This window comes from Balaenoptera borealis (assembly GCF_965194805.1).
Source record: "Balaenoptera borealis genome assembly, chromosome: 1".
NCBI lineage: Eukaryota > Metazoa > Chordata > Mammalia > Artiodactyla > Balaenopteridae > Balaenoptera > Balaenoptera borealis.
In genome coordinates, this window is record NC_138860.1 from 149,117,947 (window position 1) to 149,137,466 (window position 19,520).

A 19,520-nucleotide genomic window follows, 5' to 3' on the forward strand; every position below is an offset into this window, starting at 1 on the left:
TATTTTAAATGAGAAACTGAGGCCCATAGAGATTTAGAGACTTGGCAAGAGTCACACAATGAGTTGGTAGCAGAATGCTTTATTGCAGTTAAATCATACTGTGTAAGAATTTCAGGTTTTAATTCTTCAGAGGCAGCTGTGAAATTTTTATTGTTATAGTCTACATAATTGATTACATGAAATTATCATTTCAGGGGAACTTACTTAAATGTCTTTATTGTATTTGTAGCACCCAGAGGCCTCCATTCAGGCTGTTTTTTCAGATGCCCAAATGCATATTTGGGCATTAGAAGGTAAGCAATCTCAGTGAACTATGATTTATTTATTAGTTAAATATTGAAGTATAATCCATGAAAGATCAGTTCTGGACTTTGATCTCAATCTTTGAATTTTCAGATACATTGTTATTTCTTTGTTTTATATAGATCATTTTTCTTAGATATTTAGGTGTATTTTAATTTAGGCAGAGATTTTCCTTGTATATAAGTGGATAAACTGAGCCTGGGATTCTTGCCTCTCTTTTCTCTATTTCAAAAAAACTGCAATTAGTAGATTGTTTTTTAACCGTCAACTTACGTTGACATAACATGTTTAAGCATATTTAGCTTAGGTTAAATATGAAAATCTATTTCCTAAAGAACTATTTCTTTTCATCTTACACATACTGCCTTTTCAATGCTTAAGTGATACTTCCTCAGAGAGGCCTTTCCTGACCACCCTGTGAAAAGTATCCTCACAGCTGTCACCCTTATCAGGCTTTGTTTTCTTAGCACTTATCACTACCAAACACAATATTATTTTAAAAAATTCTTTTTCCTACCAGAACGTAAGGCAGAGACTGTCATCTTATTATTCAAGACTATTGCAGTTGAGCACTTTTTCCATGCCTTTTCCAATCTTTTGCCTATTTTTCTATTGTATTACTCCCTCTTTTTTATTTAGAAGTTTTTTTATGCATTCAGAATATTAATCCTTTCTCAAATAGATGTATTGCAAGTAGATTTGCCTAATTTTGATTCGCTTTTAACTTTTTTCTTCTTTTCCACTTGAGGTCTGTCTCACTTAGTAGCAGCATCATTTACAGAAGATAGATTTGGAGTTGTCCAGACTACACTACCAGCTATTCTTAATACTTTGTTGACGCTACAAGAGGTAGGCAATATGTGGGTTGGGTGGAGGTAGAGGTCCTGCCCCCTCCCCCTGCCCAGCTTTTTCAGTTTGTTTCTTGTTTTTTTTTTACACTTTTTAAATAAATTTATTTATTTATTTATTTATTTTTGCTGTGTTGGGTCTTCGTTTCTGTGCGAGGGCTTTCTCCAGCTGTGGCGAGCGGGGGCCACTCTTCATCGTGGTGCGCAGGCCTCTCACTGTTGCGGCCTCTCCCGTTGCGGAGCACAGGCTCCAGACGCGCAGGCTCAGTAGTTGTGGCTCACGGGCTTAGTTGCTCCACGGCATGTGGGATCTTCCCAGACCAGGGCTCGAACCTGTGTACCCTGCATTGACAGGCAGATTCTTAACCACTGCGCCACCAGGGAAGTCCCTCAGTTTGTTTCTTACATATCACATTGAGTAACAAACATATGTTGGTAATCAAAATAATGGTGCTATTCTCACCCTCAGGCACTTATAATCTAAGAGAAACTAGGAAGATAAACTTTTAATTCATTTATAAGTAATAATTTTATTGTAACAGAGAAAGAAAGTATACTAAACCTGTAGGCTATACCTCTGATATTAATCAGATTATTTAGGATATTGGAATTCTGTTCAGTGCTATAAGTTTGCATCCTTACATAATTTGTAGCTACTGAAAGTGACTTGTAGTTAAATTACCCTGCAGATAAGAAGTTACCTACTGGCCAGGGCTTAAGAAGATAGAGCTGGGGCCAGTGGATTCCTGTTAGCAGGCTGTGTGCATAGTTTTAAACTACCAGGTCTTTTTAGTCCTAGACTTAAAGGAAGAAAAGTAAAACGTATGCTTCTTGTTTTCCATTAGGCTGCCTTTCCTAACTTCATGTTGGGTGATATGTTTTACACTGCCTTGTAATATTAGTTGTATGTCAGATGAGGAGTATAAACACTGAGCGCTAGGGGCATTTAGAGGTAGGGGCTTGGGTGTATAGGTTTTCTGGAGGAGTGTTACTGAACTAGGCTTGAAGGATAATAAACTGGTGCATATTTGGGTCTTGGGAAACAATTTAAGATATGAAGAGAAAACAGGCTTCACTGTTCCTTTCTCCAAATCTCAATTCATTTTACCTCTTAGAAAGTCTTACCCATCAAAACCAGTGATTTTTTTTTTTTCTTCACTTTCAGTCCTCTTTGTGCCCACTTTCTCATGTACATTATTTGAGACATGTTTATACACATGGGTAGTTTTATTATTTGGCTTCTTTTCCCAGCTGCCTTTCTCTAAAGAAAGAATTTCCTACTATTTCTCCACAACTTCTAATATTTGGCTTGTCTAACCACACAATAGGGTAACCATGATTTGGGCATATCTTTGGTGCATAGCATAGTTTTGTTTTGTTTTTTTTTTTTAATCACTCTTGCTATATAGTTTAAAATAAAACTACAGTACAATGTTCCATAGTCTGCAGAGTGATTTATCATTATTTTTTTTGAACCTCAGATCTATCTTGTGAAGTGAGATGGAGGTGTTTTGGCCCTGTCTTGCACATGAGAGGGGCTCGGTAGTACAGTGACTTACCTCAGGTCTCACACACAAGTCTTGTTAGTGGCAGAGCTGGGACTTGAATGTGAGCTGATTGCAGGGCATTAGCAGTGTAGTAGACCCCAGGGAAAGCTGCAGATCCACATTCCTTATTCTCTCTGAACTTGTCTATCATCTTCTCCTGGGCTTTTATTTTTACATAAGGTTCTCTTTAGAGAGAATGGCTCTACCCTTAGAACTGTGGCTTTCAAACTTTTTAGACCATGATCTAGTACATTTACATTAGACTCAGAATATAGAGGTGTGTGGGTGTAACAAGAAACAAAAGATTCTTAGAAGAGTGCTTACCTTTCAGTATGTGCTCTGCATTCTAATGCTTTCCATTCTATTTCATTTTTTAAAAATGCTGGTTGAAATGGAATTGATTTCACAAGGATCACACTGCCCTCAAGGTATTCTGCACCAAAGTTACTTTCTTTTCACCTCCCCACCATCAGAATTCCTAATTCTTCATAGTTGGTTATGGGTAGGTATGACAAGGAAAGCAATTTGTTTATTTGGTTATAGTCATTCCTACCTTTGATTGGGAAGGTAAGAATTATAGATTTGTGGAAGGGTCAGGCCCTATTTACTTTGAAACAGAGGAGTTGAATGGAGGATACTGTTGAGGGGCAGAGTAGAAAGAGGCAGAGGCATGTTTTTGAGAGTTGAAAAGAGGTAAATGGAGCAAAGAACAGGACCAGTGATTTGATACTTTGCTTCTGAGTATAAAAACCCTTCCTAGTGTGAGGCTTGTGGCATCTGTTCTCCCCTAGGCCACATCACAGTCGGCCTTTTGGTCATGCTCTGCAGGCATCAGATTTTGCAAACTGCCTTGCAGTCTTTCCCACCCCATATCCTGAGGTTGACTGTAGTGAGTGATTCAGTGTCCACGTGGATATTTGTCCCACACTTTGACCTCCTCGCCAGTCTTTTACATACCCATCAGTCTCAACCTTTGACCATCATCCAGGCCTCATCACCCCCTGAATTCTCCACCTCCAAAGCTTAAAATTCCAGGATTCTACCCTCTAAGTCAGAGTCCTTAAATGTTTTTGTGCCAAAGGTCCCTTTAGCAGTCTGATGAAGCCCATGGACTTTTTCTCAGAATAATGTTCTTAAATACATAAAATAAAGTCCTTAGGATTAGAAAGGAAATCAATTATATTAGAATACAATTATGAAAGTATTAAATTTGTGATATAGTAATGTGTGCTTTTTAATTAATGCATTAAATAACAAGATCTATCAGTGAGTCTAAAAACTCATCACTTTGAAGTAGTGATATGATGAATGGTATTTCAGATAATTGCAATAGTAATGTGATATGAAGATACTGATGATATCTGTTGGTGGCAAAGTCACAGGAATTGCTAATGCTATTGTGATTTACTGTTTCATAATTGAAAGAAATGCTAAATTTTAATTAGAGCTTAGTAAAGATAAACATGTAATTTTTTCCCCAAAGTTCATGCCCCCTGAATTCTATCCATAGATCTGTGGGCCCATGTAAGAGCCCCCCCAAGCACAGCCTCTCATGCCCTTGCTTCTTCTGTACACTTTGTCTTTGCCAATATTTTCACTTCCTTTGTTTGTTTGTTTTTTAATTTATTTTATTTATTTATTTTTGGCTGCATTGGGTCTTTGTTGCTGTGCGTGGGCGCCCTCTAGTTGTGGCGAGCGGGGGCTACTCTCCATTGCAGTGCGCGGGCTTCTCATTGCAGTGGCTTCCCTTGTTGCAGAGCACGGGCTCTAGGCTCACGGGCTTCAGTAGTTGTGGCACGCGGGCTTAGTAGTTGTGGCTCGCAGGCTCTAGAGCGCAGGCTCAGTAGTTGTGGCGCACGGGCTTAGTTGCTCCGCAGCATGTGGGATCTTCCCGGACCAGGGCTCGAACCCGTGTCCCCCGCATTGGCAGGCGGACTCCCAACCACTGCGCCACCAGGGAAGCCCCACTTCCTTTTTCGGCTCCCTCCTAGCTACACATATGTCTTTCCCTATCCAGCTTAGACCTTATAGTCTGTCATTTCAACCATTTTGTTACCAATTCTTCAACTCCTTGTTGCCATGTCCTTCAGTTGCACCCATGTGGCAAAACTCTAAGGGATCAATCCCATATCGACCACCCACCCTTTTCTCTTGCCCATCCCTCCTGCTTCAGCCTCACTTCAGGCCCTTGGCATTTCTGACCTGAATTATTACTATGGCCTTTTGCTCCTATTATTAACAGGGGTCCTTCATTCTGACTTTAGTCACTATCCTGTTCTTCCTATAAGCCCTCTACTCTAATAACCACCATGGACTATTCTGTTTTCCCCCCAAATATATTTTATTTTCTTAACCAGACTCTAACTCTATATACGATGCTTCTTCTTTCCTTCTTTGCCTAGAACACATTTTTCTCCTTTTCTCTGTCTCTGCCCTGTAATCCCCATTTCATCACTTTATTATACTGCATTTTAATTGTCTGTTTACTTTTATTGTCTCTAGTCAGAGCAGAGGCAGGGACCTTGTCTTATTTCTGTGTTCGTAGCATCTGACCTGGTACCTGGCAAATGACAGGCACTTATTAAATGCTTGTTGCGTGACTGCTGGATAGCTTCATGGTTGGTTTGGTGGGCAAAAGCTTCTGTTCTGGGGCCTGATTTGAGTGACAGTTCTGATGTAATGGGTTAATTATAATAGTCTCAAGCCCCTTCATTTTGAGAGGCAGGGATGTCATGTGACTCATACGAGCCCTGTTACATGTTTTTGGTTTTATGTTCTGTGATGTGGGAGGAATACTTGCTCTTAATAACGAGAGTAAGTTCTAAGTATCTCTGTAATTTAAGGCAAGTTATAAAATACAGGCTTCTGGATGTTACTAAGGAAAAATTGTATGGAACTGTTCTGTTCTTTTGTTTTATTTTTCACTATCAATAAAAAAGCCATATCACTGTGAATCATTAAAGAGAAAATATGAAAGGAAAGGGGAAGCCTTTCATTCTTCAAACCATTCAGAGGGCAAGCAGTGGGGGGATGGATATCCTAGGACAGTTGTTCCTAACAGTGGGCCAGGCCCTCCTGGGAGATTCCAAGTATTACAACAGGTTCATGAATCCACACATACATTGCTGTCATCTGAGTAATTAATGTTTGTCTGACATATTTATAGCTATTTTTCAGAGGTTTCTACATGCTGTTTTGGTTAATTAAAATACAAATTCATTTAAAAGCATTATTTCCTACATTAGTGGATGGAGAACAGCTACTATCCTGTGGAATTCCACTACGTATACATATATATATATAGTCTTTAAAAAGGGTCCTTATAAAGGTTGGGGACCAAAATGGTAGAGTGTTTTTTTTTTTTTTAATTTATTAATTTATTTATTTATTTTTGGCTGTGTTGGGTCTTCGTTTCTGTGCGAGGGCTTTCTCCAGCTGTGGCGAGCAGGGGCCACTCTTCATTGTGGTGCGCGGGCCTCTCCCGTTGTGGAGCACAGGCTCCAGACGCGCAGGCTCAGTAGTTGCGGCTCACGGGCTTAGTTGCTCCACGGCATGTGGGATCTTCCCAGACCAGGGCTCGAACCCGTGTCCCCTGCATTGGCAGGCAGATTCTTAACCACTGCACTACCAGGGAAGCCCAGTAGAGTGCTTTTTAATCAAAAAAATTTTTCTTAAATTGTGTTAAAATACACATAACATAAAATTTACCATTTTAACTATCTTTTAGTGTACATTTCTGTGTCATTAAGTACAGTCACATTGTTGTTTAACCATCAACCATCATCTAGCTCCAGAACTTTTTCAGCTTTAAAAGTATGTTTTAAAGTTTTCAGAAAGCCTTCAAGTCTTTGAAAAGTCATTGTCACCTTGTTGGTAGGATATCAGCTCTATTATATTTTTTGCCTTATCATCTGAAGGTCAAATTTTGATATACTTGGAATATTGAAGTTGACCTTTATGCTATTCACATATCCATTCATCCAATAAATGTTAATTATCAAATGGTTTACCATGTGTTAGGATATAGAATGAGAAAAGGCAGACATGGTTCCTGCCCTCTAGGAGCTTACAGACTATAAAATGGAAAATCATACAAATAAGTAACTACAATTGTAATAAGTGCCACAATATGCAAAAATGCAGGATGATCAGAGAACATAAAACAGGCGAGTCTAAGCTAGTCTTGTGAATAGGAGATTGAAAGGAAGTGTGAAGTCATTAAAGGCCTCCCTGAGGAAGTGATAACAGAAGTTAGAAGGAAGAATGGGGAAAAGGAAAGGAATGTCCTTGAGGGCCAGAACTATGGGTTTGAAGGCCCAGAGACCCTTGACCAATATTCTTCTACAAGTCACAGACCATTCTTTGTTTCTCTAGAATCCTATGCTACTTTACCTAATATTTGTGTAGTACTCCAAAAGAAATGCTCTTTCTTTAATTTTTGTAACAATCCCATAAAGTTAGAATAAGGCTTAGTTTGCATGACTGAGTCTCTTTCAAAAAGACTATATCTGTTGGTATGACTTAATCAAGATCATGCCAATAAATGGTTGAGTAAATTTGAAAACCAGGCTTTTAGACCTCATATCCTTTGCTTCCCACTGTATCAAATTACCTCTGTGAGGGCTTGGCAGGAGCATGCATTTCTTAACCTCCTTTCTTTCTTTCTTTCTTTCATTTATTTATTTATGGCTGTGTCGGGTCTTCATTGCAGCACACGGGCTCTTCACTGTGGTGTGCAGGCTTCTCTCTAGTTGTGGAGCGCGGGCTCAGTAGTTGTGGCACACATGCTTAGTTGCCCCGCAGCATGTGGGATCTTAGTTCCCCGATCAGGGATCGAATCCGTGTCCCATGCATTGGAAGGCGGATTCCTTTTTTGTTTTGTTTTGTTTTGAATTTTATTTTATTTTTACTATACAGCAGATTCTTTTTTTTTTTTTTTAAGTTTATTTTCTACATCTGTGACTCTATTTCTGGTTTTTGTTTTTTGTTTTTTTTTTAATTTATTTTTTTTGGCTGTGTTGGGTCTTCGTTGCTGCACGCGGGCTTTCTATAGTTGCGGCGAGCGGGGGCTACTCTTCGTTGCGGTGCGCGGGCTTCTCATTGCGGTGGCTTCTCTTGTTGTGGAGCACGGGCCCTAGAGTACATGGGCTTCAGTAGTTGTGGCTCGTGGGCTCTAGAGCGCAGGCTCAGTAGTTCTGGCGCATGGGCTTAGTTGCTCTGCGGCATGTGGGATCTTCCTGGACCAGGGCTCGAACCTGTGTCCCCTGCATTGGCAGGCAGATTCTTAGCCACTGTGCTGCCAGGGAAGTCCCATACAGCAGGTTCTTATTAGTTATCTATTTTATACATATTAGTTTATATATGTCAATCCCAATCTCCCAATTCATCCCACCAAAACCACCCCCCGACCCCTGCTTTGCCCCCTTGGTGTCCATACATTTGTTCTCTACATCTCTGTCTCTATTTCTGCCTTGCAAACCGGTTCATCTGTACCATTTTTCTAGATTCCACATATACGCATTAATATACGATATTTGTTTTTCTCTTTCTGACTTACTTCACTCTGTATGACAGTCTCTAGGTCCATGCACGTCTCTAAAAATTACCTAGGTTCGTTCCTTTTTATGGCTGAGTAGTATTCCATTGTATATATGTTCCACATGGAAGGCGGATTCTTTTTTTTTTTCTTTTAACATCTTTATTGAAGTATAATTGCTTTACAATGGTGTGTTAGTTTCTGCTTTATAACAAAGTGAATCAGTTATACATATACATATGTTCCCATATCTCTTCCCTCTTGCATCTCCCTCCCTCCCACCCTCACCATCCCACCCCTCTAGGTGGTCACAAAGCACCGAGCTGATCTCCCTGTGCTATGCGGCTGCTTCCCACTAGCTATCTATTTTACATTTGGTAGTGTATATATGTCCATGACACTCTCTCACCCTGTCACATCTCACCCCTCCCCCTCCCCATATCCTCAAGTCCATTCTCTAGTAGGTCTGTGTCTTTATTCCCGTCTTGCCACTAGGTTCTTCATGGCCTTTTTTTTTTTTTTTTTTCCTTAGATTCCATATATATGTGTTAGCATACTGTACTTGTTTTTCTCTTTCTGACTTACTTCACTCTGTATGACAGACTAACTCCATCCACCTCATTACAAATACCTCCATTTCATTTCTTTTTATGGCTGAGTAATATTCCATTGTATATATGTTCCACATGGAAGGGGGATTCTTAACCACTGGACCACCAGGGAAGTCCCAGGGCTTCCTGGATTTCAGTATTTAGGAGAAGACAATTAAAGTGAGAAAAGACAATAATTTTAAGCTCTGGCTACATACTGTTTGCTCAAATCCCTGAACCTGAAGCCTTCTTGTCCTTTGTTACAAAGGAGATTAGAGAGAATTAGAGATGTGTTAAGGACACATTACCTCCAAACTAAGACTTTCTTCCCCAATGTAACTTTTATACCATTAGAGTCTGCTGGACCCAATTTAATTTTTGCGTTTATTTGTGAGCTATTCCAGTTATTTGTAAGGATTGATATTCTGTGACTTTTATTCTTTCTTAGAGGTCTTTCAAAGAACAAAGAGAAAACAGTCAAACAGAATTCACTCTTTTACAATTTTCCTTTGGACCCTTTTAAAATCCAAGATGTATTATGAAATCCTAGTGATTTTACATTTCCAGTATCTTGGAACAACTTGCTATTTGATCATCCCAGGAATTATTTCGTCATTACTCATCAGTTATTCCAGTTGTGGTAAAGAAGACCAATAAGAAAACAGAAGAATGATGAAATCATATAGTATTGTATCATCTTTCAAGAAAAGGTATATAAATAGTCTGAACACACATCTTTACAGTTTTTTTTTAAACTTTCATTGAATGCAGTTGCTAGTTCAGATTTTTAAAATTTACCACCCATGATGGTAAAAGGAAGAAAATTGCCAATATGTTAAATAATTATTTAGATAAATCAGAAGATGAATGTAGAGAGACAGCACTCTAGAAATTTACATGGTTCTTAAGTGGATACATGCTGAAGGTATACAAAGGTGTATTCAGAAATGATGGAAGGGCTTTCCTGGTGGCGCAGTGGTTAAGAATCCGCCTGCCAATGCAGGGGACAAGGGTTCGAGCACTGGTCTGGGAAGATCCCACATGCCATGGAGCAACTAAGCCCGTGCGCCATAACTACTGAGCCTGCACTCTAGAACCCGCGAGCCACAACTGCTGAAGCCCGTGTGCCTAGAGCCCGTGCTCCACAGCAAGAGAAGCCACTGCAATGAGAAGCCTGCGCACCGCAGCGAAGAGTAGCCCCCGCTTGCAGCAACTAAAGAAAGCCCATGGGCAGCAATGAAGACCCAATGCAGCCAAAAATTAATTAATTAATAAACAAAAAAGTGATTGGAAGGAAATAGGTGATATTGAAATGAAAAGAGTCATGTACAATAAAATATTTTTATATTTGATTGATCATTTCAGTTCATCTTTATAAACCTAAGAATGAAAATGTTTTGCACAATTGAGGTACAAAGAAAATGGCTGAACTCTTCAACAATATTATGAGCTGTCAAAAGTTTTTAAAAATATTGTATTTTGATGTGCAGATGCAAGAAAAAGAACCAGAAGTAATGATAAGCTAGAACCTGCTGGAGATATATCTTCAGTTTGAAATCAGTATTACAAGATGGCTATGTTCCAGGTTTATTCATGATAGCTGATAAGCAGCTAGTTGCATTCAAAAGACATTGCCTATTTCAGATGTATATATCTTCAAAACCTGGAAAATACGTTTATAGTCTTATTTAAACTTGTGTAAAGTTATTTTACATTATCCTGTCATTCTTATTTCTGTAAATTTTTTGTAAAAAACTAAACTATAAAAAGGGTCCACTGGAAAAAAAAAAAAGGGCTTCCCTGGTGGCACAGTGGTTGAGAATCCGCCTGCCAATGCAGGGGACACGGGTTCGAGCCCTGTTCCGGGAAGATCCCACATGCCGCGGAGCAACTACGCCCATGCGCTACAACTACTGAGCCTGCGCCCTAGAGCCCGCGAGCCACAACTACTGAGCCCACTCGCCACAACTACTGGAGCCCACGTGCCTAGAGCCCGTGGTCCGCAACAAGAGAAGCCACTGCAATGAGAAGCCCGCGCACCGCAACGATGAGTAGCCCCCACTCGCGGCAACTAGAGAAAGCCTGCGCGCAGCAACGAAAACCCAATGCAGCCAAAAATAAATAAACTTATTTGAAAAAAACCAAACATAAATCCATAAATAGGAGAGGAGACAACAGCAACAAAGTCTTCAAAGCTGGACAGCAGATGGTTGAGATAACTAACTTAGCAGATTCCAGAGGCAAATCTGAAGTTGGTAGTAGGGCAAGCACCAAGGCCTTCTGGAACCAAGGGTGAAGGGACAGGCACCAGAACAGGGAGGTTTGGGTGAGAGCTGTTTGAAAGCCAGTTAGATCCCTAGATTTTCCTAGGTGGTGCTTCTCCCTCCCAGCAGAAGTCGAGGTTCATCCTCAGAGAGAGTAGAGCACTGGGTCTCTGGACTGGGAGAGTTCACAGTTGCGGGTACTCTACTAAAAGCATAGAGCTGTGCTCCATAGCTCTGTTCACCACTTGGCTTCCCTGAGCACTGGGGACCAGGCCCCCCAGACAGGGTACTGGAAGACTTTTCTTTGGGAACTCTGATCAGACCAAGAAGAAAGACCTAAAGTTACTGAGTTGAGCACTCACCCCCAAAAAAGTCCATGCAGATCACCTATTGTGAAGCTGTCAGTAATCTCCAGTTGTGTACTCAAGAGCTTTCGGTCAGCTCTTTAGGAGGTCCCACTCTCAGTCATGAGCCAAGGATCACTAGATTTTGAAGAAAGTATCCAATACAGAAGATAGAGACCAAAAGGAGCAAAGAGAAGAAAAGTAGCTTGGAAGAAACTATAAAACAAACAAAAAACCAAAAACATAACAAAAATCACCAAAATCCTCAGAAATAAAAATGGTATTGCAGCCTTGAAACAAAAATAGGATGCTGAAATAAAAAGGATCACTCAAATGACATAAAAGAGCTCTTTTTAAAATTTTTCTTTATTTTTTACACAGCAGGTTCTTATTAGTTATCTATTTAATACATAATAGTGTATATATGTCAGTCCCAATCTCCCAATTCATCCCACTACCACCCCGCCCCTGCTTTCCCCTCTTAAGAGCTCTTGAAATTAAAAACATGATGGCAGAAATCCTTTTAACTATAGTTTTAAGTACTTTTTTGGTGCTTACATCCGTAACTATAAATAATAGACTTTTACTATTACTTCTTGTCACTTTAGACATTATCTTTGCTGTAGTAGATTGACATGCTTATACTTCTCAGTCTTCTCCCTTCTCTTAATATAGTTTATATAGCATTTAAAAATTATAATATTTACCTTTGGCTTTTAAGTTATACTTAAATCTTTCTTATACTATCAAGTATAAATAAAATCAGTTTCACTTGTGAGTCCTCTTCCCACCTATTCTTGCTCATAGGTACTTTATCAGCTAGAATTGAAAAGGAAGATAAACTAGTATAGTAAATAACCTTACCCTTGTAAAGTATAAAGTTTGGTCTTTTTTTGGGCTGAGATTTATAATAAAGGTACTCTTACCCGTCTGTCATGCATCATAAGCAGAGTAGGATATCTGTGTTTCACTTCTCAGTTTTGCATTTTCAAGGCTGTTGAAGTATAACTGCTTTTTAAAGGACAGATGTGGACTTTTCCCTGGTAACTGCTGAAGTGGCTGAACCTCTACTCCCTGTTTTTCAAACTGTTTTGACTGTGATCCAAAATAAATATTTATTATATGTGTGTCTGTGTGTGTGTGTGTGTGTGTGTGTGTGTGTGTGTGTGTGTCTGTACCTATCTATCTACCTGAAATGAAATCTCTTTAATCCTTTGGACTAAATTGGCTTTCTTGATAGTCTGAACTAACGTGTTTTCTTTCTTTCTTGATGTAGGCAGTTGACAAGTACTTCAAGCTTCCTCATGCTTCCAGTAAACCACCTCGGATTTCAGGAAGCCTAGTGGACACTTCTTATAAAACATTAAGATTTGCCTTTAGAGCATCACTAAAAACTGCCATCTATAGAATAACTACTACATTTGGTGAACATCTGAAGTAAGTTTACCTGTTTTTGTTCCACGATAATTCACTTTCAGGAGTTCACCTGAGAAACAGGTATGAGAATTATAAAGGCTCATAAGTTGAAAGTATTCTTTTGGGACCTTCATGATTCCTACTGGGAACTAACAGCTTGGATTTAGATTTAATATTTACATTTTAAAATTTGGCCTATCATATAAGTTTTGGGGCCTTCTTTCAAATGGGTAAAAAAAAGGATAGAAAGTTATAAAAGCAGCAAATGTAATTATATATATATTTTTAAAATTACTAAAATATCCTTAAGGGAGAAAAAAGGCAAAATGAATACTTCTCCAGAAAAGCGTATTAAAAATAATTCTGTTATTACGTCTTGGTCAGCAAACTAAGACTTGGGGTGAGCAGAGTATTCCATAAATGAGTCCTTGGTGCTTTGTGAATCGTGCTGGAAAAGCAATGATAGATCATACCACCTTCAGAAACGGAACCAGAAAGAAAACCACAAATGCCAAACCTGTGTATATTTAGTTTCATTGATGTTTACTGCTTTCTTTTCATGAAATAATCTACCTAGTCAGTGTAAGGGATACTAGTTTATTAACTAAATTATGTCTGTCATAATTATAAATAAACTTTAAAAGATATAAGAGATTGCTCTATTTTTTCTGTATGCAATCAATAAGTAGTTTAGAACTTCCTCAAACCACTTGCTTCCACTTGCTTTTAGAAGCAGTAGTGTATTTCCTTTTACTTCCTTGAGGCACATACATAAAGCATATGACATACATGTCAACACATACATAAGGTAGCAGCAGCAGCAAGTTTTTATGGAACACTTTGGTTCTGTGTGGGAATACAGAAGAGCTGTAGATAATCCGCTCTCCTTAAGAGGTTTATTCATTTGTTTAAAAACAAACCAAAAATAAATCTGTTTATTGAGTGCTTCTAGATCTGCGCTCTCCAATATGATGCCACGTATTGCTATTTAAATTTAAATTAATTAAAGTTAAATAAAATTGAAAATCCAGTTTGTCACTTACATTGGCCACATTTCAAGTCCTCAATAACTGCACATAGCTAGTGGTTACCGTATTGGACAGCTTAGGTATAAAACATTTCCATCATTGCAGAAAGTTCTGTTGCACAGTGCTGTTCTAGACAGTACACTTCGCACTTTCATTTACTCTTCTCAAAGAGCCTTTGAGGTGTAGAGATTATCGTAATTGTATAGATACGGAAACTGAGACTTGGAGGGATTAAGACCTTGCCTAATAGCATAGTCTAGTCAGTGTTAGAACATGAACCTGAAATCAGGTCTTTCTTGCTCTTAAAATTCCACCTTCTCACCCTATACAACACTGGACTCCCTTTAAGGTGTAAACTGCCACGTAGGGTACTCTCAGAAAACGTTCAATGAATTTAGGTAATGAAATAGATAATGATGTATATTCATGATACAGCAAAACAGGACGAAAAGGGGAAAATAAATTTCTTAGATAAGAAAGGGAGATAGATGACTGTTAAAAAAATTAGTTTCTTTCCTCTGAGAAGAGCCATATTTTTTTTTAAACATCTTTATTGAAGTATAATTGCTTTACAATGGTATGTTAGTTTCTGCTTTATAACAAAGTGAATCAGTTATACATATACATATGTTCCCATATCTCTTCCCTCTTGCATCTCCCTCCCTCCCACCCTCCCCATCCCACCCCTCTAGGTGGTCACAAAGCACCGAGCTGATCTCCCTGTGCTATGCGGCTGCTTCCCACTAGCTATCTATTTTACATTTGGTAGTGTATATATGCCCATGACACTCTCTCACCCTGTCACATCTCACCCCTCCCCTCCCCATATCCTCAAGTCCATTCTCTAGTAGGTCTGTGGAAGAGCCATATTTTATACATGTACCAAAATTGATGAGGTCAGTAGAGACTATTTTGTACAAATATAGGACAGAATGGTATAGTAGAAGTTAGATTTGGAATTAAAACATTTAGATATATGTCTGGTTACATTATTGACTATCTGTAGTTGTGGATAGGTTACCTATTGATTTAAGTGACTTGCCTGAGATTACGCAGGTAGTAAGTTGCAGAACCAGCATTTAGACTCAAATCTTTCTGACCCTAGAATTCTATCTACAAACCTCTGGAAACCATTCTGATACTGTTTACCCTCCCATGAAAAGGGTATGTTATCCATTCCAGTTTGTTTCATTTGCTCTTAAGAGAGATAAAATGGGATCCTACATATGTAAAGCCCACACTACATTATATATTGTTGTGACAATAACTATTATTACTGTATAATACCTGATTTATTCATTCCCCAAAACTTCACCTCTGAGAACCAGGTATAAATGAAGCTAACATTTGAGGCGTGAAAATTAACGCAGATCAGTTACGCATTGGAGAAATTCATTTAATACCTATTTACTCTTAATTTAGGCAAATTCGATTTGCTAGTTTTCCAGCCTATAACATATTAAAATATGAGAGGAAGACTGCTATTAGAGTCAAGAATACTAACAATAGCAAGAGATAGTACAGTGCCTGCTAGCAGAGGGGAGTCATGAGAAAAGCTGTAGACTTGGTGTTTGAAAAAGTTCAGAGCCATTTAGTGAGAGATGACAGCCTCGCTGGCACCTAGAGAGAGTTCGAACAGTAAAATACACTTGAGATGGTGCAGTTAGTCGGAGAGATGTAAATGTATAAGGTGCTTTAGCATGATTTGTAGTCAAATTATTATAATAAGACTTGACACTTTTAAAAGTGGTGACCTTCAGTTACCTGGAATTTTATCATTCAGTAATGGTATATTACTATCAACAACTAGAAAACCAGAACCTTTCAGTATATTCAGTTTGTGCCCAAAAGTTTAAAAGGAAGTTTTATACTAGTTTCAATATATATATTTGCCCCACTTTTGTCCAGGTAATGTATTTTTGTGGCAGCAAGGGTGGGGAGAGAACTCAGTTTTCCCCTCCAAGACATAACTTACGTTCAAAGGGAAAAGTAAATCTAAACCACCAAGCTGTTACCTTTGAAAACGATTAGTGGAGTCTATTGTGTTTTAACCAAACATTTTAGTTTAAAGGATTTTATATTAAAGGCAATTCAAATACTCCACAACTCAAAGATAATGTTGGAATCTGGTTTAAATAAAATAATAAAATCCAGAAAATCTACTGCAAGGCCTGGAACTGCACAGCAGGTTCCACAGCAGAGCAGGTTAAAATTGATGCCTTCACTTGTCAGTCTTAATTTGCTTTGGTCTTTTAGAAGGTAGAAGCATGCTGTTACTGAATGCAAGCCCTCCTCCTCATTAGATTAAGGAGGGTTTTCATCCAGCTTTTTCAGAAGTACTAAATATGTGAAGATTTCTATTCGTTTTTAATTGTTTTGAAAAATATTGACTCTCTGCTCTGTGGTTCACTTAATATGCTTAATGTAAAATAAAGCTTATGCTTTGAATTTATGTTTCATTTAGTGCTGTGCAAGCATCTGCAGAACATCAGAAAAGACTTCAACAGTTCTTGGAGTTCAAAGAATAGTTAAGTAATATAAACTGTGTTCATTACACTGCTGATACAACTACAGATGGGACAGTAAATGTTCAGCATTCTTGGATCAGAAGAAAATGGACTAATTAGATGCTTCCTTTGTCGTGGTGGTTGCTTTGAAAACTATACTTTAATGGGAGAAATCATGGAAAGAAATTCTCAACAGAATAACCGAAAACTGCCTTTTCTGTACCGATTACTTTTTGTGTGTGTGGTATAATAAAATCTTTATTCAATTTTACAGAAGCATCTATGGCAGTAGAAATGTTTGTAGCTTATATAGCTTAATAATAATAACTAGAAAATTTTTAGAGTTTACTTTTGAGAGGAGTAGAGTCAGCTCAGAAAGTACTGATAAAATAGGTTGACTTGATCTAGTCTTCCTTCCTAATCGTCCTGAGAGTTTAGCTCTCTGTAAATTCAAAATACATAAACTTTTTTGGAGTAGTTTCTGTTTACTAAAGGATAAAAAGGGTAACAGTGGAGAAAAATTCACAGAAAATATTGTCTGAAGGACATATTTTGTTAATCTGTTAGGTTGTGTTTTTGTTTTCAGAGACAAATTAAATTTGCATGATTGTCCAAAAAAAGTCTCAATTTACAGATGCTAACTCTATATAAAGGAATGTGGAAAAATTCAGTTCTTAAGTTACAAGATTAAACATTCACATTTGGTTTTCGAAAGACAATTGACCAACATCTATGAATTTATTTTGTATCATGCTAGTAAACAATAAGCATATGGGTATTTTCTCAACTAGTTTTGCTTTCTTTTTCTGGAACAAAACATTAAGTGATTGCCGAGTTTTTCAAGTGAGAGAAAAAGTTTTGCACGAAAACCCAGGAAACTTTCCCTTTTTTTTCCTTCCCTCATCTTCATTAGATCAAATTATTTTGTAAAGCTTAATTGGCCTCACAGAGGGAGCAACCTTTGCTTTGTTAACTGGCTAATTAAAGTATATTAGGAAAATCTTTACAGCCAGAAACAACTTAGTCATCAATCAGCAAGTGAAACCAAAATGTCAGAGGGATTACTGTACTTAGGAGTATGTTGTATGTCCCAAAAGTGAGTAGGTAATTTTATAATTTATTAGATCAACTTTGGAGGTGAAAGATTGGAAATCCTACTGGTAGATATTCACTGGACTAGCTTTGGACTGAAATGCTCCCTTGTAATTCTTTTTCCATTTTTTCCCTCTAGTGTCCCCCGTTTTTTTCTTTAAAGCCAGCACAGAATTGTATATGAATCTTTAATGTGGTATATATGTCTACCATTTGTCTGATTACTTGATGTATTATATCTTGATTTATTTGTTGCCCCTTCAACCAGCACATGTCAAATTATAAATGAATCCTGCTGGCCTTTAAAGTATCTTTATGAGACAGTTTCCCAGTTGTCAAGTGTTTGGAGTATCTAGGCTGTTGCCTTTTTTTTTTTGGCATCTGAAGTGGAGTTGATCTCTTTTTTGAATGTAAAAGTTGAATTTCGAATGTGGAAGTTACTTACAGATGACCAGAAAATTGTGACTAGGTTGACTGAGAACTGTTGAGTTCCATGTTTTAAAGCCATTGAACTTTTTATATTCCATTCTCTGTGCTTTCCCTGGCTGAGGCATTTTGGGAGAAAAGAACTCTTAACCTTATGCTTCCATAAAGAAGAATTTAAACTCTGACTTACTTAGATAAAATGTCTGGCTTTGTTTAGGTTTTTGTCATTTCCCATATACTTTGGGAAAATGTATATTTGATGAGCAATGTGAAAATTTCTGATGTGTTCATCCCTATTTTTTCTCAAGAGGACGTGCTGTGTACACAATATAGTTCACTTTATGTCTGGCTGGTGGAAATTTGGAAACTGCTTCCCCAAATCTGGATTGTATTTAGTAGATAAGGAAGTCAGTTCCTTTTCCTCATTGTGTTGTTAATCTACACACCATCTGTTGGAGTAGGGTATGGCTCAATCACCTGTTATGAAAGAGAGCTCCTTCGCCTGTGTACAGGGAGGAGGATCTTAGGAGGCCAGCAAGAGGAGAGAACCATTTCCTTTGATGAAGTCACGTCCTGCCTATGAACCCACTGATACTACACATTGGCCTGAAAATTAGAGGGTGTTCTTTAAAAGCCTTTCTCTGACTGTCAGTACAAAACGTGATTGTATCAGCTCTTGTAATGTTTTCTTGACCCTTATGGAAGGTATAAATCCACGTAACTTCTTTCCTAGAGAACTGGGACACTGTGCTAGAATTTTAAAAAACTTGTATAGTTGAGTGGACGTGGATAAGCAACAATTTGTTACTTTGCTGGGTTTATTCCTTGGTAATTGTTCTGTGTGTCTTCCTATAAATATGGTAATCTGTTTATATCCTTTTGTATATCACTGATACTGAACTGGGTAGAAAAATAAATTAACAGTTTTTAAAAATGGGACTATTAATTGAAATATGTATATCTATGAGGTCAATTATTTAATTTCTGGGGGGGGTGTTGTGTGTGTATGTGTGTTTCCTTAGCCATTTTAATTCAGTCTCAGAGTTGTTGCTTATAAAACCTGAAACACTTCTTGAGAAATGAGCTTTTGCCCCTGGTTGGACTAATCTGGTAGGTGATCTGTGTTTCATGGTAACTCTAAGGAGCCTGAATTCTAAAAGCCTCTTTCTTCGTTGTCTTGGCTGCCTTTTTTTCCGAAACTAAACAAAGGATGCAGGTGCTGAAAGCCATTTCTTAATAGAGGTTTCTTTTCTTGCCAGAATAATGTTTCTAAACGGATCATATTCCACCAGACTAAAAGTTTTGTCTGTCAGCTTTACTTAAATTAGTCTGAACTTCACATCAAGGTAGTTGAGGTACTATATATTAAGGCCCTCAACTTTCTTGTTTGCTATCCCAATCCATAGTTATGTTTCCTTAGAACCAAACAGCTTAAAACAAAGATGAATTTAATTCATCAGTTAATAATCCAGCTACTCTTAACAAGCTGCTGACCACCATTTTAAAATAAGCAAAATCGTTATCATTTTGAGGGGTAAGAAGGGGGGATAGACAGCACACACCCCCTTAGAGTTCCCAGTCATGGTCCTAAGCAGCGTGGCAGTTGCTGTAGTGATAGG

General features: G+C 38.1%; 1 protein-coding gene and 1 long non-coding RNA gene across 2 annotated transcripts in view; one reads left to right on the forward strand and one right to left on the reverse strand.

Annotated features, from left to right (window-relative positions):
• NDC1 (NDC1 transmembrane nucleoporin) overlaps positions 1–18,840 on the forward strand; it is a 50,688-nt gene extending 31,848 nt beyond the window's left edge. The window contains exons 15-18 of the mRNA XM_082357062.1: positions 230–293; positions 1,052–1,152; positions 12,709–12,869; positions 16,341–18,840. Of these exons, the coding sequence (XP_082213188.1) occupies positions 230–293; positions 1,052–1,152; positions 12,709–12,869; positions 16,341–16,404 (390 nt within the window). The 3' untranslated portion in view covers positions 16,405–18,840. The remainder of the gene's footprint in view (positions 1–229; positions 294–1,051; positions 1,153–12,708; positions 12,870–16,340) is intronic.
• On the reverse strand, positions 6,051–12,702 carry LOC309613573. The gene is made up of 2 exons (XR_014235797.1): positions 12,359–12,702; positions 6,051–6,290 (listed from the first exon to the last, which is right to left on the reverse strand). It is a non-coding gene; the product is annotated as an uncharacterized lncRNA (long non-coding RNA).
• Positions 18,841–19,520: the final 680 nt, after the last annotated feature.